At 33.1% G+C, this 24,317-nt stretch overlaps 4 protein-coding genes across 4 annotated transcripts; 1 reads left to right on the plus strand and 3 right to left on the minus strand.

Moving 5' to 3' along the window:
* Positions 1 to 2,798: 2,798 nt before the first annotated feature.
* LOC148308344 (trypsin-3-like) lies at positions 2,799 to 5,174 on the minus strand. The gene is made up of 3 exons (XM_088261936.1): positions 5,011 to 5,174; positions 3,541 to 3,799; positions 2,799 to 3,092 (listed from the first exon to the last, which is right to left on the minus strand). The coding sequence occupies exons 1-3, from the start codon at positions 5,172 to 5,174 to the stop codon at positions 2,799 to 2,801; spliced, it is 717 nt and encodes a 238-aa protein (XP_088118062.1).
* Positions 5,175 to 5,347: 173 nt separating this feature from the next.
* LOC148308345 (trypsin-1-like) lies at positions 5,348 to 10,546 on the plus strand. The gene is made up of 5 exons (XM_088261937.1): positions 5,348 to 5,361; positions 5,855 to 5,881; positions 7,142 to 7,351; positions 9,518 to 9,770; positions 10,143 to 10,546. Exons 1-5 carry the CDS (start codon positions 5,348 to 5,350, stop codon positions 10,497 to 10,499), a joined length of 861 nt encoding a protein of 286 aa, XP_088118063.1. The 3' UTR covers positions 10,500 to 10,546.
* A 3,439-nt stretch (positions 10,547 to 13,985) lies between these two features.
* Positions 13,986 to 15,236, minus strand: LOC148308346 (trypsin-1-like). Its single transcript, XM_088261916.1, has 4 exons — positions 15,187 to 15,236; positions 14,842 to 15,028; positions 14,499 to 14,748; positions 13,986 to 14,361 (listed from the first exon to the last, which is right to left on the minus strand). The coding sequence occupies exons 1-4, from the start codon at positions 15,227 to 15,229 to the stop codon at positions 14,068 to 14,070; spliced, it is 774 nt and encodes a 257-aa protein (XP_088118042.1). The 5' UTR covers positions 15,230 to 15,236; the 3' UTR covers positions 13,986 to 14,067.
* Positions 15,237 to 18,829: 3,593 nt separating this feature from the next.
* LOC148308347 (trypsin Blo t 3-like) lies at positions 18,830 to 23,128 on the minus strand. The gene is made up of 4 exons (XM_088261917.1): positions 23,071 to 23,128; positions 22,002 to 22,188; positions 21,628 to 21,877; positions 18,830 to 20,225 (listed from the first exon to the last, which is right to left on the minus strand). The coding sequence occupies exons 1-4, from the start codon at positions 23,111 to 23,113 to the stop codon at positions 19,932 to 19,934; spliced, it is 774 nt and encodes a 257-aa protein (XP_088118043.1). The 5' UTR covers positions 23,114 to 23,128; the 3' UTR covers positions 18,830 to 19,931.
* Positions 23,129 to 24,317: the final 1,189 nt, after the last annotated feature.

Consider the following 24,317-nt stretch of genomic DNA (forward strand, 5'->3'; position numbering starts at 1 on the left):
GGTAAGGTTCAACACTATATTTAAATATAAAATTATTAGATAAAACATATTTTGCTACTCAAATAGATTTGTAATAATCCAAAAAAATCAATTTCCATTAGTTTTATTATACCTTCCATTTTGCTTTGCTATGTATTTCCTCTCTTAAGAAGGAAATACATATCAAATAACATCGGTTAATTCAATCCTCGATTTCGGAAATTGATTTGAATGTTTTTAATAAATCTTGTATCGCTTTTAAAGAAAAGTGTCATAGTATTGTACAAGTATTAATGAGTATTTGGACATACTTGAAATGTTGTCAATAACTAGTTTAATAAAAAATTTAACCAAGTAATTGACAGACATGGAACGAAGACATCAAAATTATGTTTTTATAAGTTTTATTTATTTTTATGCTGCCTTGGTGTGAATTAAATATTTGAAAAAATAAATTTCTCTTTAAAAATAAACGATAAAAGAATTTACAACATTTTGAGTGTGTCCAAATACTTGTTCACAAAATCTGGATTATCTCCAATTACAGGAGTTATTTTCATATTATTTTTTGACATTTCATCAAAGATGAAGAAGAATATGGAAGTCTGGGCATTTACGGGGCTTACGACCGTCATAGGCTGGTTTGAGTGATCACTTTACACACGTGTAACATTCACCAATTCTACCCATTATTGACAACCACACTACTCAAATTCTTCGAAGTTCTATATATATGAACCAATTTAGAAACTTTGTTCTTGAATCACTAGAACTTCACTAGAGACATCTATTGGTGAGATGTAAAGAAGCTTTTTTATTAAGCAGAAACTCTTATATTAGTATGTGAGATCCGAATCCCGGATTATAATCACACACATGAGAAACGCCAGAAAATACCATTTTCATTTTTATTATTAAGCTTATAATTTGACCAGATAATTTATTATTAAATTGGTATTTTCTGGCGTTTCTCATGTGTGTGATTATAATCCGGGATTCGGATCTCACATACTAATATAAGAGTTTCTGCTTAGTAAAAAAGCTTCTTTACATCTCACCAATAGATGTCTCTAGTGAAGTTCTAGTGATTCAAGAACAAAGTTTCTAAATTGGTTCATATATATATGTAGAACTTCGAAGAATTTGAGTAGTGTGGTTGTCAATAATGGGTAGAATTGGTGAATGTTACACGTGTGTAAAGTGATCACTCAAACCAGCCTATGACGGTCGTAAGCCCCGTAAATGCCCAGACTTCCATATTCTTCTTCATCTTTGATGAAATGTCAAAAAATAAGATAAAAGAATTTATTAGATTTCAAAATCGAAACCAATAAATTGGTATTGTGATAATATGTCGCAGACAACAAATGTGCACCGATAAACGTTCAGCTAGGGACATTGCATTGTCATTGTAAGAGTCACCTTGGAATCACACTTGATTCAGAACAACTTTGAACTTATTCAGAACAACCCCTACACTAGTCCAGACAGTAGGGGTGGGTATGCAGGCGAAGCTAGTTTAAACTTAGCGTTTATATGAGACTAACGAAACCATTAATAGTATCATTTAATACGCAAAGACGCATTTCAATATTGAAAAACCCAATAAATAAACAATACAACATTTCGAGTACTTTATTATTATTGTTTTTAACATTTATTTGTTAACTATGTATATAAATATAAATATGTACAAATACTGTATACATTCATTTAATTTTTTTTAAAACGTAATTGACAATTTTTTTTTGCAGAAAAATAACTACGAAAAATTAAAATGATTAATTAATTACGAAACATTTTTATTGATTACGAAAATTCGCTAGATAATAATATATTTTTAACCAACAGATATAAATAAAGTGTGATAATAACTATGTTTTGATGAATTGAATTTAATAAAATTAATTAAAATTTCATAATTAATCATTATAATCTTTTACACTCCCCTTATCATTCATCGTTCACTTTGTGAACAGTTCAAAGTTAACAATATTTTTAAAATGCAACAACAACATTTTGAGTGTGTCCGAATATTTATTCACAAATCTGGATCATCTCCAATTAGGAATTTTTTTGACATCTCAAGAAGAATGTGGAAGTCTGGGCATTTACGGGGCTTACGATCGTTAATAGCTGGTTTAAGTTATCACTTTACACACGAAACATTGTACTTCAATCACTAGAATTTCACTAGAAACATCTATTGGTGAAATTCTTGTGATACAAGTACAAGTTTTGAAATTGGATCATGTATATAGAACTTCCAAGAATTTGAGTATTGTGGTTGTCAATCATGAATCAGGTAGAAATGGTGAATGTGTGAATGGTGAAGGTGAATGTGAATGAATGAACGTATGTAAAGTGGTCACTTAAACCACCCTATCAGGGTCGTAAGCTCCGTTAATGCTCAGTCTTCCATTTTCTCCTTCATCTTTGTTGAGATGTAAAAAAAATTATACACGTTTTATTTGATAAAAATACCATAAAGATTCTCTGTATTGCGTTCGGGTTATAGAGATCCTTATGTCTTTTTATTTATTTATTTAAACTTCATGTACAGAAAAAAGTACATTGGCGGGCTTATTGCTAAAAAGCAATTACTTCCAAAAACAGACTAGTGATATTGGTCAAAACGTTTGAGACCATAATTAGCTGTTTGCAATTAGAGGTAGATAGTACAAGAACTAGTTCAAGTACTGTTCAAGAACATAAAAAAAACATAAATTACAAATTGATGATTATAAGGAAGGCAAAGGAAAAAGGGAGATAAAGAATGGAGGAAGAGGGAAAGACTAAGGCTAACTTTTTCATGTTATTCACAGGAAGGATTGGATCCGGGTGATGTACATGGACACCTGGGTAAATATTGTGGGGAATCTGGCCATAGCGCAGCCCACCGCGAAGGACTTGATACCGACGACCGTCCCGTTGTGTACCAGAGGACCACCCGAGTCCCCGTAGCAGGTTCCGACTTCACCGTCTCCCGCGCAGATCACGCGATGAAGGGGACCGATGGGGTGATGGCTGCCAGAATATGCGTCCACGCAGTCCTGTAGGTTCCTTATGGGAAGTAACGCCTTGTGCAGTTCTGTAGTGACATCGCCATCTCCCTAAGAGCAAATTATTATTTATGTATCAAATGTTAAATCAAACACTGATTTTTTTGAGTCTACTAAGTTGTAATTTCTTGTTTTAAAAAATATGTAAATATAAATTTTATGAGAGTTGTTTCTCCTAGTTATGGCATTTTCAAACGAATGTCACATTACCGACATCATTAGACTGGTGATGGCGGTTACGACGCTACCCAGTTGCTGGTCAAATAAAATTAACGTGGAAAAAACTACATATTTGATATTTTATTTTAAAATCATGGGTAGAATTTGTAAATGTTACACGTATGTAAAAGTTATCATGCAAAATTAGCGTATTACGGTCGTTAACCCTGTAAATGACCAGACTTCAATGTTCTTTTCATCTACGTTGAGATGTCAAAAATAATGCTAAATACATATTGTATACCGATGTTAGAATAAAAAGCTAAAACTGAATGCTTACGGAAAGCATCCCCCATCCGCTAGCCATGGCGAAGTATCCATCTTCAATAGCCTGCCCCTGAGCTGGTAGGCTGATTGGAGCCACGCTGGGTGACAGGACCAGAAGGTTGCCGAGGATTAGGATGGCAATATCGTTTGCAAGATCGGAAGGATTAAAGTCGAAGTATTCGAAGCTTTCAACGAAGACGGTCTGTGAATCCGGATCAGATGGAAGAATGTCGGAAGACCCGGCAAGAATTAAATAATGAGACGGAGAATTTCTGCACCGAGAGAAACCAAACAAATAAAAATAAAATAGGTTATTAAAATTGTAAGTGTAATCAATAGTGCTGAATTTTTTACTGAATGTTATTTTAGACATTTATCAGAATTAAGAGATAACATATTAATTTTACAGTACTCAGACAGGCATGGCAGGTCATATTGCATTTTTTGACAATCGTAAGGACATTCAATATTCGAATATACCTTCATGTCATCAGCGTACATGATATATTTAGAACTGAAAAAGCATTTCCCAATGTCATAAACGTAGATATTGAATAAAAGAGGCCCTAGGTGACTGCCTTGAGGGACACCTAATGGTATACGACATATATACGAGTATTACAAAACAAGTACTAGTATTGTTTCAATTACAAAACACCGAGAAGACTGTAAAAATATCGGGAAGAGGGACAGCAGGGAGGAAAGGGTGAAAGCTCGTGTCAAAGACAAATTGTACTAAACAAGGGACACACCACGACATAAATGTCGACTGACAGTGTTCAATGATCTTGGCACTGACAATATTGAGTTGAAGCAATTTTGATGAACGTTAAATAAACGAATTTTATTAAGAGTTTGTTCTACCCGTGGGAGGCGCTTAGGTGTTAGTTGCCCTCGTGATTTGACAGAGATTTTTAAAATGTATACGTTTCAGCAATTTTAGTGAGTCAGCGTGCGAATCTGTAAAATAAGACATCTGAGTGTGGTCTCAAAAACCTTTTGCCAAGGTACTTGAATCTAATCACCTGCTCTACTCTCGGCAAAAAACACAGCATCTTCAGCATACAAATTGATAATTTCAACTCCAATATTTAAAACATTAAATTCTTTCATGCAATTCTTCATGTATAAATTAAACAACAATGTGATATTACTAATTCCTGTTAAACACTTGTAGAGATGCCAAAACAATATAAAAATGAGCCACTAACCCTTGTGCGTGCAGTGCCATCCTCGCACAAGGCTGCAATACCTTGGATAAGTTTACTGATTACTCCAAACTCAGATAATACCTTCCCAAGATTCATTCTATCAACTCGATCATACTACTTTTGTAGGTATATCCACCAATGCGAAGCAAAGTATTTTTTTGACAAAAACTATTCTGCGTAGCTAAAGTTTTATCAGTATACCCTTTTCACATTGTATTTTATGTATTATGTCTTTAATGGTTAAATATTATTATTGTTGTAATTTTTTTTACCCGTAAATGCAGTGAGCAGCTGTGAGAACTGTTTTTGCGTTTAATATAGAGCCTCCGCATGTGTGAATGTGTATTTCAGGTTCTAAGTTGATCATCAAAGAAACCTGGTATGGAACTTCGGTAATGTTTGCTACACTTCCTCCTACGATTCTCCCATCCTGCATGGGGATCGGCGGGAGGACGAAAGCTGTAATATGAAAGTTAGTGGAATAATATAAATTTACAATTCACCTAGGTAACAAATTTCAGTGTAAAACAAGGAATTAAGGTAATATTCATATAATTAAAAAAAATACCATTGACAGATACCAGGAGAGCATAAAGTACTAGCAGAAACATGGTGATATACTCGTATATACTAAAGAAACATAGCATTTTTTTTGTTTGCTTACAAAAAAGTGATAATATTGTTAATAGATAAATACGTTTAAACAATTGATAACATGTCATCCATTATAATGACAAAAATCTCAATTTTTTGTTAAAAAGATAACGAAAAATGACTATCAAATCATACATCGACCATTTCCCAACAGAACATCGTATCGTGAGTATAAATCGGAAATAATTTTTATAATGTAACAAAATTGAACCATTAAATGAAATAATGGCATAACCTAATTCTCACTTAAAGTGGGTGGCACTAAATGAATCACCTTGTCGGAAGATGTTATAATTTTTGCAAATAGCTTCGTACGTCAATCATCTTTGACATATGTGAACTAGACAGCTACAGTTTACAAAAAGATTGATAAAACGGGCACAAACATTTATCAATACTTGCGGCAGCCACTTGATGGATATTATCTTTTTTACTGTAAAAAATGTTAGGATCCAAATAAAGATTTCCATTACGCTTCATAATTTTATTACTATTTAATAAAAAAAGTCATTAAAAAACAAAATTGGAAGATTTATTTTGCGTCATCATGAATATGTTTGTAAACTATAGATATCTAGTTCACAAATGTCAAATATGATTGACGTACGACCCCATTTGCAAAAAATATAATATTTGCCGATGGGGTGATTAATTTTGTACCACCCTGTACAAGCCGGTACTTGTGTTTTATTGTTTAAAAAAAGTTTTAATGCTATTATAATAACACAAATGTGTGAATGGAATATACTGCTTATAATCTCAGTTACAAATGAGTAACGATTTTGGTACATACGATGTTTTACTGAGAAGGACTGGATGTATTTTGGAGAAAATTATAAACGAATCGATAAAAAAAACTTCTTATTAATCTTAGTCTCTTCAGAATATATTACACTATGTTTCTACTAGTACTTTCTGCTCTCCTAGTATCGGCTAATAGTATGGGGCTTAGTATTTATATTTAAGTTTAGTAGTTATAGTATTTATATTTCCGTATTGTATTTAAGAAAAGAAAAAAGTTAAAGCGCTTTAGAAAAAATAAAACTCCGTTAATGGTGAAGTGAAAATGTATTTATTGACATTAAAATAATAAAAAAATGTATGCCGTGGAAGTTTTATTTGGAAAATAATGTTCTGCGAGATGTTGACCGGCATTGTCGATGCACTTTTCAACTCTGTCTTTGTGAAGTTCTAGCATATTCTATCGAATGTTTGCTGATCAGTCAGTTAGATCTCACGATGAATTGTATCTCTTATATTAATACCTACATCTGATTATAGAGGGAACGATTGAGGGAATAAACTCCAAATGACACACCGCACCGCGAAAATCTTCACGAGGAAATGGGCTGTTCAAGGTATGAGATGCTGAAGAGGGTGTCGCATTATAAACCGGAAAGGGAAGGATATGTCATTAGTTGCTGCAATCACAGGATTGATACCACAGAAGAATGTGCGAGGTTTATTCACATACGCGCGAGATTCAAGTAACTCTAGAGACATAAATATTTTTGTAAATGAAAGAAGAGAAGAGAAGAGTGTGGAACTTCAAGGCAGAGTGGAAAAGTGCAACGATGAAGACAGTTAATATTTTTTCCAACATAACTCAAATGGCATACACTAAACTACATTTTTATGTCATTAATTTTTGTAGCGTTCTAGTTCTAGCCATAAAAGTAATGTAATTATTACCTATATGGCTAGTACTAGAATAGATGTGTAACCTCGAATCATTGCTTCTTAATCTTCATGTCAAATCTCATGGGTTACAGCTTTAGTCCTCCCACCGATCCCCAGGCAGGATGGGAAGATCATCGGAGGAAGTCCTGTAGACATCACCGACGTACCTTACCAGGTGCTTCTATTGCAGTATGATGGATCAGGGTTTAACCATCTTTTGTGTGGAGGATCTCTTATCAGATCAGATTATGTCATTACAGCAGCTCAGTGTCTTTACGGGTAAGAATAATGCTAGTTTCTGCTTAATACACGAGGGTCATTCGTAAAATAAGGTTCTCATATTGTTAAAAAATACATAAAAAATAAGCTTTATTGTTTTCTTTAGTATTATACATCATTTTTAAGCTTAAAACCTTCTCTATTTTCCTATATAATCGCCGTTTCTGACACATTTGCAGTTCATGCTCCAACTTTTGTATCTTTATATGTATAAGTCATATTATTCTGCCGCCATTCCAATTCAGAATTTTTTAACTGAAAAAATAGGGTTTCGAAAGGTGCGTAATGCTCACAGAAAACCACAAGCAGAAACATGTTGAGTGTGCCCAGCAGTTTCTTCAACAATGTGAAGACAGACAACAACACAGTGAAGCACCCTTGAGGTATTATTTTACGAAAACGGCGCTATATAAGTTATCCAAATTTCTTATTATTAACAAGGAAGAATTCTTGGATTCTTTCGTTACAGGCGACGAAACATGGGTGTTTCACTTCACCACTAAAACCAAGTAGCGTCACGTGAATGGCGTCATTCAATTTCACCGAAGCCGAAGAAGTTTAAACAAAAATGGAGTCTGTTGGGAAAACCATGGCAATCGTCTTTCCATACTGAAGTCAAGGAAGAGGTCATTCGACTTCTCAGAGGAATGGCGGCAGGATATTATGACTTAGAGATACAACAGTTGGAACATCGTCTGCAAAAGTGTTTGGAGAGCAACGGCAATGATGTAGAAAAATATGATTGGCTTTAAGCTTTAAAATGATGTATAATGCTAAACAAAACAATAAAGCTGTATATTAAAAAATATATATATGTGGGAACCTTATTTTACGAATGACCATAGTACATATAATACTCGATGTATACCACACGAGCCTTAATATCAGCCAAAAGTGATAAGGACACATGGTTTAATAACTCAGTGTAACACTCCCTTTATCATTTGTCGTTCACTTTGTGTAATACCACTTAAAAACTGTACTTCACGACTGCTGGTTCCGATTACCAATTCATCATCAGATCAACTGTAGTCCGCAGATGATGAAATGATTATTCTGAAGCTGGTAGTTGTGCAGTTTTTAAGTGGTTTTACACAATGTAAACGATGAATGGTAAAGAGTGCAATATTACCATACCACAATGATAACAATGCTTTTAAAAGCGTCTGGTGAGTAGACGCTAGACTGCGAAATTGGCGTCGCGGGTTCGATTCCCGCCAACTGAAAAATAGATTCAAGAAAGGTTTACTTTCAATTGGTTTGGGTGTTTGTGATGAATTTTTCACATTTACCTTCCCTATCCTTACTATCCTACCTGCAGAACACTAAGCATCTTGAATGGTCGGAAGAATATAATAAATTAAATATTTTTACTATTTAAAATTAATATAAAAAACGATACTATAATGAACTATCAATTTCACAACAAGATAGTATGAAAATAAAAATATTAAAAAGTATATGGATATAGGAGTTTCTGCTCAATACAAAAGCTTATTCATTTCACCAATATATGCCTCTAGTGAAAATTCTAGTAATACTTGTACAATGTTTCGAAATTGGATTATATTTATATATATATATATATATATATATATATATATATATATATATATATATATATATATACATATATATATATATATATATATATATATATATATATATATATAAATATACATATATATATATACATATATATATATATATATATATATATATATATATATATATATATATATATATATATATATATATATATATATATATATATATATATATATATATATATATATATATATATATATATATATAACTTCCAAGAATTTGTACAAGTAGTGTGGTTGTCATCATGGGTAGAATTCGTGAATGTTATGAATGTGATCATTACCATCCTATGGCGGTCTATAACCGTCGTAAGCTCCGTTCTATGACGGTCTATGACGTAACCAGTCTATGATAAACCAGCCTATGACGGTCGTAAACTCCGTTCATTAGCTAGATCTACACTAGATCTTTTGTACTAATCTTTTTGTGCTTCTGTTGTGAACTATGATTGGCTTTATTTTATGTATATTCTTTTAATGTTTTGTTTTATATGTTTTGCTGTTGTTTACACAAATAAATAAATAAAAATAATCCTTATTTATTAATCTGTGATTTTAGACAAGAAATTTTAAATTATCTCGCTGTTGCCGGATCTCCAGCTGCCAACGGTGCCGGTGGGCAAAAGAGCTTGCTGAAAAAGAATACGTTTCACCCCCAATATAGGCCCACGTCATATAACCACGACATTGCCCTCGCCAGACTCGAAAGCCCATTCAACCTCTCCAACAGCGTGACTCTCATCGCGCTGCCGAAGCAGGGACAGGTTTTCGAAGACGGATCCTTGGCCATGGCCACAGGATGGGGACCTATGGTAAGCATTTTGTTGTTTGAAAGGTTCTATATCCTGAAAGGACTTGGAAATATACGCAAACCATACAGTTTGCATAAATTAGTACAAGCAATTATAGCCATTGGTGATTTCGACGTGCCCTACGTAAAGTGCTCTTACTACATTTTTGTCAATTTTGAGAAATTTGGTGTACTTTATCAACTGACCGTTACCTACAAATATAAACAAACAATTAAAAAAAAATTACGCCTAGTTTTCAGCCGTAGGGTCCACCTTGTGGGGTCTTATCTTGCAACAAGTCCCGCCCATTGCCTTTTGAGTCTTGCTACGCGATCCACGATATCCGCTATTCTGGTTCTGTTTATAATTTATTTATTGTTTCTTCGAGCACAGGAAGGAAATGACACTCCTCCTCAGCTGCGCAAGGTAGTTCTCCCAATTTACAACCAACAAGAGTGCATCAACATCTATGTGGAAATCGATCGCGCTGTCACACCCAACATGATCTGCGCTGGGTACAAAGATTCTGGAGCTGGCGCTTGCAAGGCAGATACGGGAGGACCTCTGGCTGTTGACGACGTTACACCCATCCTGGCCGGTATCACCTCTTGGGGATATCCAAATGAATGCGGCGTAGTTGGATACCCCGGAGTTTTTACTAGAGTGTCCGTGTATGCCGATTGGATTATCGCAACAATTCAACAGTCACACCGTCGCGACGGTTCTCATGTGCTAACTAATGTTATGTAAAAATCAATTATATGGCTTTAACTAAATAAAAAATGTGCAGATTTGGGCTAGAAAAATATATTTATATATGTTTATATGTATATAAATATCATAAATATTTCATAAATATACATTTACATATATTATTTTTTGACATCTCATCAAAGATGAAGAAGAATATGGAAGTCTGGGCATTTACGGGGCTTACGACCGTCATAGGCTGGTTTGAGTGATCACTTTACACACGTGATCCAGATTTTGTGAACAAGTATTTGGACACACTCAAAATGTTGTACATTTACATATAATTTATCTGCATTTTGTCTCTTTAGGTACAGCTTGTGTTGAGCCAAAACACTAACATGCTTAAGTACAACAAAAAGTAAAGTTCAGTTAACAATTTAATACAATATATTATTAGATTAAAACCAATATTTTTAGCTTTTCCACTTTTTTTATTTGACCAGCGACCGGGTTTCGTCGTTACCGACATCATCAGACTGGTGGGAGGCTATACAAATTGTTATATTATATATAAAACAAGGCAGGAGTTGATAACTTGTTTTATATATAACATAACAATTTGTATAGCCTCCCACCAGTCTGATGATGTCGGTAACGACGAAACCCGGTCGCTGGTCAAATAAAAAAAGTGGAAAAGCTAAAAATATTGGTTTTAATCTAATAATATATTAAAAATGCAATTCCATCACGAAGTGTCAGTGGATAATATAAATTTAATACAATAAGATATATATATATATATATATATATATATATATATATATATATATATATATATATATATATATATATATATATATATATATATATATATATATATATATATATATATATATATATATATATATATATATATATATATATATATATATATATATATATATATACACAAACGTTTGCAGAAGTTTTGTATTATTGAGGAGATGCATGAATGTGGAAGACACGAATAAAGTTTCCAAAGACCGTAGGGGTAGACTCTCTGTCTACCCCTCCGGGAAGCGGCGTGATGGTTAGTTTGTTAGTTATTATTGAAGTAACAAAATAACGTGTGGGTAGTTCGCGATAAAAGTCACCTACGCGATACCTTAAAACCAAACGACCACTTGCAATTTTTTATCTGATTATTATCTTGTTATTTTATCTACAAAACTTCAAATATTTAGGAATTAAATATTTCAATAAACCCTCTAAAGAAATTTAAAAAAAAGATAGAAATTCTTCAGAAAAAAATTAATGCCCATTACATATACATCTTGAAAAAAAAAATATTATACCATTCATTATATAAAACATTAAACTTGTAAGTCCCTCTCCAAGCACAAGAGCTCAGTCTCTTTTTTGGTGAGGCACAGCGAATCTAAAACCATAAGTTTGCCAAATGTGTAAATGTTTAGAAATTGTATTATGTTGTCCTTAAAAATGTAACTATATTAAATAAATATAAATAAATTAATAAAATAAATGTACTTGTCCATACACAGGCATGTATGTATATATATACGTATGTGTGTATGTATATGCATGTGTATGTGTCTGTGTATATAATAACTTATAATATATACGTTTAATGTAATATATGATGTTAATTGACTTTTATTGTCACAATAAACCGCCACAGATGGACTAAACCAAACAATATTTTTTTCAGCAAATCAGTGTATTATTTTATTTATTCTTGGGGAATGTAAAAAATAAATTTAGCGAGTAAATAAAAGTGCATATCAGCGAGAATGTGGGTGAAGAGATCTCCTGAAAAAATAATAAATCAACCACAGAACAAATTTTTAATATTATTTTTCAACATTTTGAGTGTGTCCAAAATGTGTGTGATTATAATCCAGGATTCGGACCCCACATACTAATATGTATAAGAGTTTCTGCTTAATAAAAAGCTTCTTTACATCTCACCAATAGATGTCTCTAGTGAAGTTCTAGTGATTCAAGAACAAGGTTTCTAAATTGGTTTATATATATAGAACTTCCAAGAATTTGAGTAGTGTGGTTGTCAATAATGGGTAGAATTGGTGAATGTTACACGTGTGTAAAGTGATCACTTAAACCAGCCTATGACGGTCGTCAGCCCCGTAAATGCCCAGACTTCCATTTTCTTCTTCATCTTTGATGAGATGTCAAAAAATAATATTATTTTTCTTCAAATTTTCTCAAGCTCTAGGATTATGAGCATTCAATTACGGTATTCAGAAAACCATTTATTATGTTCCTTGTATTCACTTTTCTTCAAAGAGGAATATCAACTGTATATCACGTGTGTACGCTTCAAGTTAATATTAAAAATAGGTTATTAATTGAATGTCAGAATTTATCCAAAGTATATAAAATTCTCAAAGACAGCGCACATCCGATAAAACAGAAATCTGCAGGCGTAGTTATTTCATAAATGTTTAACAAATATACTTCCTTGGCATACGCACAGATGGCGCATAGTGCTTCTTCTATACTTCTATAGTTTAAGGTTCACCCCTTCAATGCATACCACCTACAATAACCTACAGTTCACGAGCAAAATATGGGATTGATATTATTTATATAATAATATCAATCCGATATTCTTCGACGCGCCAAATGGATGGGTCACTTGGCGAGACTGGAGGGTTTCCTGCACCTGATAATAGAAGGAACGATCGAGAGAACAAATGCCAGAGGACGTCCATGTAGGTCCTGGGACAGCGCACCTACCAAGCCGTCAAGTTTACAACAGTGACCAAGCGAGAATAGTAGAGACTGTAAAAGCCCTAAAAGGCTTGACTCTGGCCAATGTCTGTACCCGATGGATTCTCCAGTTCTTTGGACACGTTGTGCGTGGCAACGAGGATAGCCTGGATTGACTAGTTGTGATCGGTTGCATGGAGGGAAAGAGAGGGAGAGGAAGATCCCCACACGATAGACCGATCAAATTAAGGCAGCAGCGGGCACCTCAGTGGTTGGAGCGCTACGTGCAGCACAGTCAAGGGATAACTGGAGAAGAGTCATTGCTTTCTGCAAGGGTCACAACCCTCGGCAATGAGGAATAATACGGAGAAGAAGTAAAAGCCCTTAAACACTGGCAACCACCGTCTTTTTTCACCTGCCCACTCGACCAACTGCATCCAGAACCAAGACCTTTGAGCAGCAAGGATTATTGTTAACTTATTTCAATTAGTTTTATTTTTTAAGTTAGTTTTAGAGTCCTTAGCTTTAAATTACATTTGAAAATCAAAATAAATAAACAGTGTTCTTTAAACAAGTATGTACGACTTTCATTCTTAAGCAATCTTCTGATGAGTACAAAGGGTGAGGTATTCACACATCGTCATACAACACCCTCGCCTCGTCTTGTGACACCGAATACTCCCCATCAATGGCGATTTTTTCAATCTTTGGCGTGTTTAATTGTCTGTGCTCTGTATGTTTAATACAGAAGGTTTTCATCTAGGTGAAATTGCATTATTAATACCAAACAATTCATAATAAAAACACGACAGATTTTATTTTTTTTATAAATTTATTTATTTATATTTATCACTGGATTAAAAAAAAACACAGGATTTTGAGGTATCGCCACCATTTAAGCGTTGGTGTTGATCCAGTTGACGTACATTGGCACCCTGGTCCAGACTCCGGGGTAACCAGCCTGAGCGCATCCTCTTCCCCATGAGGTGATACCGATGAGGGTTCCACCGACCGTCAGTGGGCCGCCGGAGTCTCCCTGGCAAGCGTCCTGTCCACCGGAAACGATGTTTCCAGCGCAGATCATGTTGGTGGTGACAACGTTGAATCCGGCGTAGGCATTCACGCACTGTTGCTGGTTGATAGTAGGAATTGTCACCTTGTATAGTTGGGTAGGATAAGAACCACCTTGCTGTTCGCAAAAAAGAAAAATGTTAGTTGGAATGAATGATTAAAAAAATTGGATAGTTTCAAAACAACAAACTCAAATAAATGTTGTAATCAAACGTACATTTTAAATTCTGATTGATTAAAAAACAAAACGCTTACCGAAAGGGCACCCCATCCAGTGACGAAAGCGCTGGATCCATCGGCGACAGTCTGTCCTTGAGATGGCAGTCTGACGGTAGCCACGCTGGTTGAAAGAACGAGCGAAGCGGAGAGAGTCATGAGGGAGATGTCGTTGTTCAAAGCGCTGTTGAAACTGGAGTGGTTGACAATGCGGGAAACGGCGATTACCTGTCCGCCGGAGTTATGAATGGCAGACCCTGCACGAATCCTCCACTGAGCCGCGGTGGTTCTTTAAAAATAAGTTATTTGTTGTTAATTTTTATACGTCCGTTCCTGGTGAAAATGGTGAACTGATTTTTCATTTAATTTTAAGACTTCTCACCCGCTAGTGCAGTGGGCAGCTGTGACGATGACGGTTCTGGTGACGATGGAGCCTCCACAGACCTGGCCGAAGGTTCCTGATCCACTGTTCATCAGCAGAGCCACCTGGTAAGGGGCCTCCGTGATGGCGGCAGGACTTCCTCCAACGATCTTCCCATCGAGCATGGGGACCGATGGGAGGACGAAGGCTACACGAAGTATGAAATTATAATTTTATAGATTTCATCATATAAAACTGATAGATTCAATTATTGAAATTAATTAATAATATATTTTTTTGAATATTTAATAAAATAATTATTATACATAATATTTGAATAATAATACATTAAAAAAAAGTTCTTACCATTGGCCGAGACCAGCAAAGCAGCAAGTACTAGCAAAAACATGATGGCGTTACTTAGGACGACTTTTTTCTTGTCTTCTCTTTTATAGAGTCTGGATATTTTTTATCAGAAGCGTTATCACGAAATACTCTTTATCTCTGATTTTTGATAATCATATAATTATGATAAAATATTAAATTTTAATATTTTAAATAATTAATATCGAATAGTGCGTTGCTGGAGATTAAATAACACTGTTGCATTGCTTATGTATGTCTGTACTGCTGATCATGAATAGGAATCTTTTTACAATGAAGAATTCAAAATCTCTTGCGAACACTATAATATTCTGAATGATTTCTGAACATCTGGTTCCCTCATGAATGGAGGTTTGAAGGAAGGATGAATCTCTTACAGTCCTGTATATGTTTATATATCCTCATACGTTATATATCCTTAGTCAGTCCTGTATATGTTTATATATCCTTAGCTATGTATCGCGAACGGTCTATGGATAAAATTGATCGCCTTGTAATTTCCCTGTATTCATTAGATCCATTATATTTTCGTTAATGAGTTTGTCAGTTCATTTGTGGTCAAATATTTCCATTTTAAATTGAAAATTTCTACGTTATTTACTACTATTTCTTGAAATCTATTGAGCCACGTTCGATGAATTCAACATTTTGATGTTTAACACCCTTATTATCATTCATCGTTCACTTTGTGTATTACCACTTTTATAAACACTTATTCGTGACAACTGAATTCGGAATAATTATTATACCATCATGTCATTGAAATAAAATTATTACGGTCTGTCATTTGTTCAAAAATAATTTTCTTGTATTTTCCCCTCTGTCGGCAACAAAAAATTCTCGGAACTACATATATCACAGATTGAAGTGTTCTTCTCCTATAATTATTGTTTCCTTTTGGGACCATCATCCTTTTGTTGTGTGTAAAGCGGGTGTCATAGCTCGGCTGTCCAAACTCAAAACACAGTAAGGAACATTTTTTTGTAGAACATTTTTTTTGCATTTTTGGACTAAGTAGAATCTACTTAGTCCAAAAATGCAATAAAAACGTACTACAAAAAATGTCCCTTACTGTGTTTTAAGTTTGGACAGCCGAGCTGTGTCCTAGAGGGTTTCCATACTTTTTGCTAGTTTTTTGGTTTACTATGATATTCATCCACAACAATATTCACGTAGGTACTGTAGTGGTAAAAATACAAGTGTTTTTCATCAAAAAGTTACCTTATTTTGTTATTTGTTTATTTTTTTGTTATTTTCTTTTTCCACAAAAATTAAAATTAAGCCAAAAAAAGATAAATATTTCAGGGAATCGATATGATTGGATTCAGAGATATTTGTGAAAAAATAATTGATTACTTTAATTATGTTTTTTTAAAATCTTATCTAAATTCCATTTATTAATTATTTTAGTCGTGTTATCAATAAATTTTGGGAAAAACGTTTAAATTATTCATCATGGCTGATTACAGCGATTTCCTTCTGTTTATGTTTTAATTTTTTTAAATTTTATTTATTTAATATGGTTACAATGTTCTTACAATTTTGATTAATTTTCTACACATTTCCAACAATCTTAAAATAAAGAAAGCAGTTCTTTCCAAAAAAGAGACAGAGCTCTTGTGCTTGGAGAGGGACTAACACTCGTTTTACAATTTACAATTCATTTTTATTGAAATTATTATTATTATTATATTTAAATTTTAATTAATATTTTTTTTTAATAAACCCTTATCTGCACCCAATGGTGCATAGGGCACTGCGTCATATAACGCAGTGTTATCTTGATTGTTTACACATGAAGGAAAGGTGATCAGTCCTCCGCTTCAGGAACCAGTTTAGGGTAATATTAAATAAATATTACAGTGAAAAAATCACAAATATTTATTGGAACCCCCCTAGGAATCGAACCCGGGACCTCCAGAATGGTAGCCGAGCGTGCTGACCATTACACTACGGAGGCAGACAAATATGAATTAAGTAATATAAAATATAAACAAGCGACATCCCCCCTCAGCGGTAAAATGATCAAACGTTGACCGGTTCAAGGTGATAAAAATATTGAGTACCACTGGTTTAGGGGAGTAACATTAACATTTTAAGAAGATAAGTAAAAAAGAAAAATTTTGATTGTGTAAAAATAATTCACAAAACTAGACTATCTTAACTAAGGATTAATTTTTTACATTTTGCGGACATCTCAACATAGATGAAGAAGAATATGGAAGTCTGGGTGTTTACAGGGTTTACGACCGTCACATAGTCTTGGACCGTCATAAATGGAAAGAGTCTCTGCTTAATAAAATCTTTCCTCATTCCAATATAGATGACTGTTGCGAACTCGGACATACTGTATCACGAGATTGATCAATGTATATAGAAGTTCCAAAAATTTATTAAAAAAAATTATTAAATGTTTTTTTTTAATCTATGAAAAATATAGAGTCTGGTACTGGTTCCGTGGTTAGTGTCGTGGGCTCTTGAGTCAGAGATTCTGGGTTCGAACCCACTCTACCACAATTTGATACCTATTTATAATCATGAGACACTGAGGCTCACAGAAATAGTATGAAATTGAAGTATGTTTGTAAATAATAAAAACACAAATATTTTTCTTTAAAATTGTATATATATATATATATATATATATATATATATATATATATATATATATATATATATATATATATATATATATATATATATATATATATATATATATATATATATATATATATATATATATATATATATATATATATATATATATATATATATATATATATATATATATATATATATATATATATATATATATATTTATATATATATATATATATATATATATATATATATATATATATATATATATATATATATATATATATATATATATATATATATATATTTATATATATATATATATATATATATATATATATATATACATATATATATATATATATATATATATATATATATATATATATATATATATATATATATATATATATATATATATATATATATATATATATATATATATATTTATATATCCATTTATATTTATACATACATATACACAGTCGAGCTCGGTTATAACGAGGAAGAAGGGACCGAATTTGCTCGTTTTGACCATTACTCGTTATTTATTGACTTGGCGTTTAATTTGTAGAACTCCATTTTAATTTATGTATTAATTTTAAATCAAACACAGATTTTTTGAGTCTACTAAGTTGTATTTTATTAACAAAAAACACATAAAAAATTATATTGTGACAATTGTTTCGCCTTGTTAGGGCATTATCACGCGAATGTGCGAATGTGCCATTCGTTTGATAATGCCCTAACAAGGCGAAACTATTGTCACAATATAATTTTTTATGTGTTTTTTGTTAATAAAATACAACTTAGTAGACTCAAAAAATCTGTGTTTGATTTAAAATTAATACATAAGTTACTCTTTATATCTGATTTTGTAACACGGTGTAATAAATTTTTTACATTTTATTTATTTATTTATTTTAAAACATATTACAAACGTAAGTCATATATACATATAGTATTCCCGATGAGTAATGTATATTTCTCATTTTGGGACATGGGATTAAGATTAATAAGACTGGAACACAAATAATAAAGTTATATATATTTTTTCTAAATAACCAAAACAAATACTAATACATGGCAAAATATAAAAAAAAATAAACAGGTATAATAAATAGGCATAAGAAGTATATTTAAAAGAAATAAATGACAAAAACATAAGTGCAGAAAGTAAACCAAAAGCAAAGTTTACAAAAATCGTAATATCGGATAGATTTCTTCTATAGAGTACGTAGTATATTACGTATCTGATCACTTACGACCTTTTGCCGTCTCATTTTTTCATGTAAGGATAATAGAGTGCGTTTATACGTCATACACGTTATAAAAAAATACTTGCCTCTACCGCACCTATCAAAGAATCATGAAGTGTAAAAAGAAAATGGTTATAATTTAAGAATTACTAGTTTCAACTTAAGGAAATTATTTAACTAGAAATCACCTTTTCGTGTCCAAGAGTGTGTCAGTACGTGAAATAAACGATGGCCTATCGTATCTTTTTGTAGATATGTGCATAGTTCGTAACGTTTTGAAGCGTCGGCACAAAATACTCGTAGGAGTAAAAGGAAGAACTACCCGTCCCGCAGATAAGTACTAGTCTGGCACGCTGGTAGAAATACCCTTCCCGCACATAGTGTGTTTTCAGTTCTCCCTTAGCTTTTTGACTGTATTACCAAGCAACACTGACTGAATGACAACACTGACTAGCAGACTTGTCACCGTCTCATCGGTCATGCCATTTTAAACAACCACTGCTCAGCTAACCTCAACCACAATGACGTCTAATTTAACAAGGAGAGTTTCTCTCAGCCACTTTGAAGAAATTTGTTACTACCTACTGTGGATGTCAATCATGGGTAGAATTAGTGATTTTTACACTTGTGTAAAGTGTTCACTTTAACCAGCCTATGACGGTTGTAAGCCACGTAAATGACCAGACTTCCATATTCTTCTGCACCTATGTTGACATGTCAAAAAAAAATAGTTTGAGTTTTATCCAAAAATATATAGATAATGCCACAAAATGACTGCCGAATCAATTAATGAATGAAAAACACATATTTCAAAAGGTTAAAATCTGTTTATTACACAATTCTCGTATTACTAGAATATGTGTATTCGATTTAAACATTGACGTTAATCCAGTTGACGAACATGGGCACCCTGGTCCAGACTCCGGGGTAACCAGCCTGAGCGCATCCCCTTCCCCAGGAGGTGATGCCGATGAGGGTTCCGCTGACGGTCAGTGGGCCGCCGGAGTCTCCCTGGCAAGCATCAGCCCCCCCGGTGGCCATGCGTCCAGCGCAGATCATGTTAGCAGTAACGGTGTTGAAGCCAGCATAAGCATTCACGCACTGCTGTTGGTTGACGATCGGAATGGTCACCTTATACAGTTGGGTGGGAGAAGAGCCACCTTCCTGTGAAAAATAGAGCGAGCAATGTTGAATTTACATAAAACATGACCCTAGACTTTGTAATCTTTTAAAATTAAAGTTGTTATAACAAATTAAAAGACATCCAACACAATGATTGAAGAAAACACTCGTTTTTATACCAATTGAGTTTTATTAAAGACTGCTAGTTTCAGAAGCTAAACTACTATCATTCAGGTCTGAATAATAACTCAGATATTATTCAGACCTGAATAATAACTGAATGATGGAAGTTTAGCTTCTGAAATTAGTAAACTTTAATAAAACTCAAGTGGTATAAAAACAATTGTTTTCTTTAATCATTGTAACATGTCTTACCACAAAGTTAATGCCGAAACAATTAATAAAAACATCCAACACAATCCTTAAAATGATAGTATATATTTTATTTATTGTTTCGGCATTAACTTTGTGGTAAGACATGTTACAATGATTAAGGAAACACTTGTTTTTATACCACTATTTATTATTTATTTATTTCATTTTGTTTATTTATTTTATTATTTTTTTTATTATCTATTTATTTCAGACCTGACGATGGGATTTTAGCTAAAACTCAAATGGTATAAAAACAAGTGTTTCCTTAATCATGATAATATATCATAATCTGTTTTTCATTTAATTTTCTCTTGCACGATAAAACCATTATCACTCGTCACCAAAATGCTCTATTTCTTATAATTTCTTATCTTTCTATCTGGGTTATTTTAGAATACTTAAATTACCCTGAGAATAACTGAAGAATGGTCATCATACTCCGAACACCAAAAGCCTAAGAGTTGGTAGAAGAGAAAACTTATGAATAAAAAATTGAATAGGATGGTATCAGGCAGTTCAAGATCTCAAGCCATGTCACCATATTTAAGAATTCTGGATATAAAATATTGTTTGGTTTTCTCATATATAGCTCACTCCTTTCAAGAACGTCATAAATCAAAAATCGTCAATTTTCAGTTGTGCATGTTTTCGGAATGCCAAGAAAATGTACTATATCCCAGCAAAAGCGGCATAGTTTTAACCTAATATTTACCCGCTACAGGGCAGAAAGTATTGTTGTTGCATTTTGAAGAAAACGTATTGTGTAATTATTTAAAAAAAAGACTTAATATTTTTCTAATGGAGAAAAATTATTCAGGTTTTACCTTCAAAGATCTGATCCACAGTAAAAAGTTCATTAAGTGGCTTGGTATTTATTTTTAATACATTGTATAATATTTTTAAACTTTAAAAACGTTCTCCTGATTTTTTTTTGATTTATGACGTTCTTGAAAGGTGTGAGCGATATAGGTGCAATTTATTTAATGAAATCAAACTACCTCATTCATATGAGTTATTTTCAAAGTGCAAAGATATAAAATTATAATTAATATATTCGTGTTTTACTCACAGTAAGGGTTCCCCATCCAGTGACGAAAGCATTAGCACCATCGGCGACTGTCTGTCCCTGAGTTGGCAGTCTGACAACTGCAACACTGGTCGAAAGTGTCAGAGCAGTGGAGAGGGTCATCAAGGAGATATCATTATCCAGAGCGTTGTTAAATCCAGAGTGTTGAACAATGCGGGAAATGGCGATAACTTGGCCTCCAGAATTGTGAAGAGCAGATCCGGCACGAATTCTCCATTGGGCGGCTGTGGATCTGCCAATTTAACAAAATCAAAACATCAATATTTATTCGTCTTGTGTAGTAATATGTTGATCAGCAACATTTTATATTCTTCTTGAGGCAAGGAGCAAATGATGGATTCGATTTTTTTTCTTACCCGCTAGTGCAATGAGCAGCGGTGACGACGACAGTCCTGGTGATGATGGAGCCTCCACAGACCTGGCTGAAAACTCCTGATCCTCCGTTTCTCAACAGAGCCACCTGGTAAGGAGCTTCTGTGATTGCAGCGATACTTCCTCCAACGATCTTCCCATCCAGCATGGGGACCGATGGGAGGACGAAGGCTGCAAACAATATTTACCATAATTACAGACCACAAGTGATATTTTTTATCTATTTTGTGTTTGTGACAAAAACTCTATGATTTTTTACTGTTCACCAATGCGCTATTGCTTTCTGATTATGATAAATTTTATATTTACTCATTTTTGGTAAGACTTGTGTTAAGAAAAATGGAAAAGTCATCCAGAAATGCCATCCAGAAAATCCACTTGCATAGCTCAAATATAAAAGGTTTGCCTCGAGTTGAACTTAGATCTTGATGTTATTTGGATATTGTGGCTGAGTGGTGCTCGAACTAAGAAACTATGATTTAGAGTCCAAGATACTGAAATAACATCCTATTCAAGTTTAATATTGATAAAGAACTAAAAAAATCGTTAATTACTCGCTCTTAAGTCTTGTAATATTTCAATAAAAATATGTCTAATCCTAACTTATTATTTTAGATTTTGGGAAAATATCGTTCTTTTTTAAAATCTTCGGCTCTCAAGACGATGAATTTTCTGGTGATTTTGACTGTCAAAAACTAGGACATGTTGATGCATACGCGATTAGGCATTACCTAATAAACGGTAGGTCGAGAATTTCCAAATGTTTAAATAATTACAGGTTTAATTTGAAATTGGGTTTATAAGCATCCAATAAAGAGTATTCAATAATTTTACTAATTAAAATTGTTAGCCACTTTTGAGAACTGCGGATTTTCTCATCAAAAGGCAAAAATACAAAGTTTGTATTTTCACCTATTGATGAGAAAAATTGTGATTTTCGAAACTAGTCGCCTTAAGATTACTAAACTCAAAAGTCATCTTATATTTAGATTGAAATCAACATGTTATTCCACAAAGTTAATGCTAAATAAATGAATAATCGAATTATCTTACCATTGGCGGAGACCAAGAAGGCGGCTAGTACTAGTAGAAACATCTTGAGGTTTGCACTTGAAGTGTTTTCTATCTCAGGCCTTTTATAGTCGAACTATGCTAGAAAATAGATAACATTATAATCTTTTGTTATTTAATCTTAATACAATTTTTAGAAGATTACTATCTAAGTGCTCATAGTTTAACTAGAAACGATATTCATGTAGAATACTAAGTATAAATTAAGAACCCACAGAAGAGTTCGACGAATGTTACATAATATTTAAATAAATGTATATATATATATATATATACATATAAATATATATATATATATATATATATATATATATATATATATATATATATATATGTCGGTTGCCCCAATGGGTACCCATTCCAGTATATTACGAATATTAAACGCTTTACAAGTCCTTAATATTTTGAAATCATGTGGGGCTGATTCTCTGTTCTGTTTATAATATATTAGGTAATCATTAAAATACGTAGATTTCTAAATCGTGGTAAATGAATAAAATCGCAGCCATGGGGCTAATTCTCTGGTCTATTTATAATATATAAGTAATCATTAAATTAGGTTAATTTTAAATCTTGATTGATTAATAAAATCACAATCATAGTCCTGATCCACTGTTATTTTTATAATGTTTTAAGTGTTCATTAAAGTAGGTAGATTTTTAAATCTTGGTAGTAAAATAAATTCGTTCTCAGGGCTCAAGTTCCGCCGAGCAAAGCCGTGAATGGTATTCAGCGGTCTTACGGGGTGCCGGAATCCTCGGGGTTGGAAGAAGAGACATGAGGGGTTAATGCTCTCAGGTGGCATTCTAAGAACTTGTCACAACCATGTCCATCTTCTTTTCTTCAGGACTTCCAGTATGAGAGGCTGTTGGGTTCTTCTCCTCACGTCCTCATTTTTAACGAAGTTATACCACTTTACATCCAATATTCGCCTCAGGCATCTATTTTAAATTTGTATAGTTTCTCGCTTGGGGTTTTGATAAGGTGCCACGACTAACATCCCTACAGCAGCACTGTTAGCAGGATGCAGGCGTTAAAGAGGTGACATTTAATTTTTGTCGGGTAAAGCGGTGAGTTTTCAAATAAAACAAATATGAATAAAAGAGGTACATATTTTTATTTGGCGTTTTGTATTTTAAATTCTAAAAAAGGCGACATTTCATATTATTTATTGATTAGGGATTAACATTGTGGAATGACTATTGATTATTTACAAAATTAAACACTTG

This window comes from Brachycentrus maculatus, unplaced genomic scaffold (genome assembly GCF_059751285.1).
Source record: "Brachycentrus maculatus isolate JH-2025_06_01 unplaced genomic scaffold, ASM5975128v1 h1tg000169l, whole genome shotgun sequence".
Taxonomy (NCBI): domain Eukaryota; kingdom Metazoa; phylum Arthropoda; class Insecta; order Trichoptera; family Brachycentridae; genus Brachycentrus; species Brachycentrus maculatus.

Bases quoted from the DNA above. Each gene is read 5' to 3' on its own strand.
- LOC148308344 (XM_088261936.1), bottom strand. From the start codon at position 5,174: ATGCAGGATGGGAGAATCGTAGGAGGAAGTGTAGCAAACATTACCGAA. The intron at 3,800-5,010 runs GTAAAAAAAATT...CTCTCGGTGCAG, and splicing joins GCTGCTCACTGCATTTACGG to AAATTCTCCGTCTCATTATT. The intron at 3,093-3,540 runs GTAAGCATTCAG...ATTTGCTCTTAG, and splicing joins GCGGATGGGGGATGCTTTCC to GGAGATGGCGATGTCACTAC.
- LOC148308345 (XM_088261937.1), top strand. The intron at 7,352-9,517 runs GTAAGAATAATG...CTGTGATTTTAG, and splicing joins GCAGCTCAGTGTCTTTACGG to ACAAGAAATTTTAAATTATC. The intron at 9,771-10,142 runs GTAAGCATTTTG...CTTCGAGCACAG, and splicing joins CCACAGGATGGGGACCTATG to GAAGGAAATGACACTCCTCC.
- LOC148308346 (XM_088261916.1), bottom strand. From the start codon at position 15,229: ATGTTTTTGCTAGTACTTGCTGCTTTGCTGGTCTCGGCCAATG. The intron at 15,029-15,186 runs GTAAGAACTTTT...TACTTCGTGTAG, and splicing joins TTTGCTGGTCTCGGCCAATG to CCTTCGTCCTCCCATCGGTC. The intron at 14,749-14,841 runs GTGAGAAGTCTT...TTATTTTTAAAG, and splicing joins GCTGCCCACTGCACTAGCGG to AACCACCGCGGCTCAGTGGA.
- LOC148308347 (XM_088261917.1), bottom strand. From the start codon at position 23,113: ATGTTTCTACTAGTACTAGCCGCCTTCTTGGTCTCCGCCAATG. The intron at 21,878-22,001 runs GTAAGAAAAAAA...TTAAATTGGCAG, and splicing joins GCTGCTCATTGCACTAGCGG to ATCCACAGCCGCCCAATGGA. The intron at 20,226-21,627 runs GTGAGTAAAACA...TATTTTTCACAG, and splicing joins CTGGATGGGGAACCCTTACT to GAAGGTGGCTCTTCTCCCAC.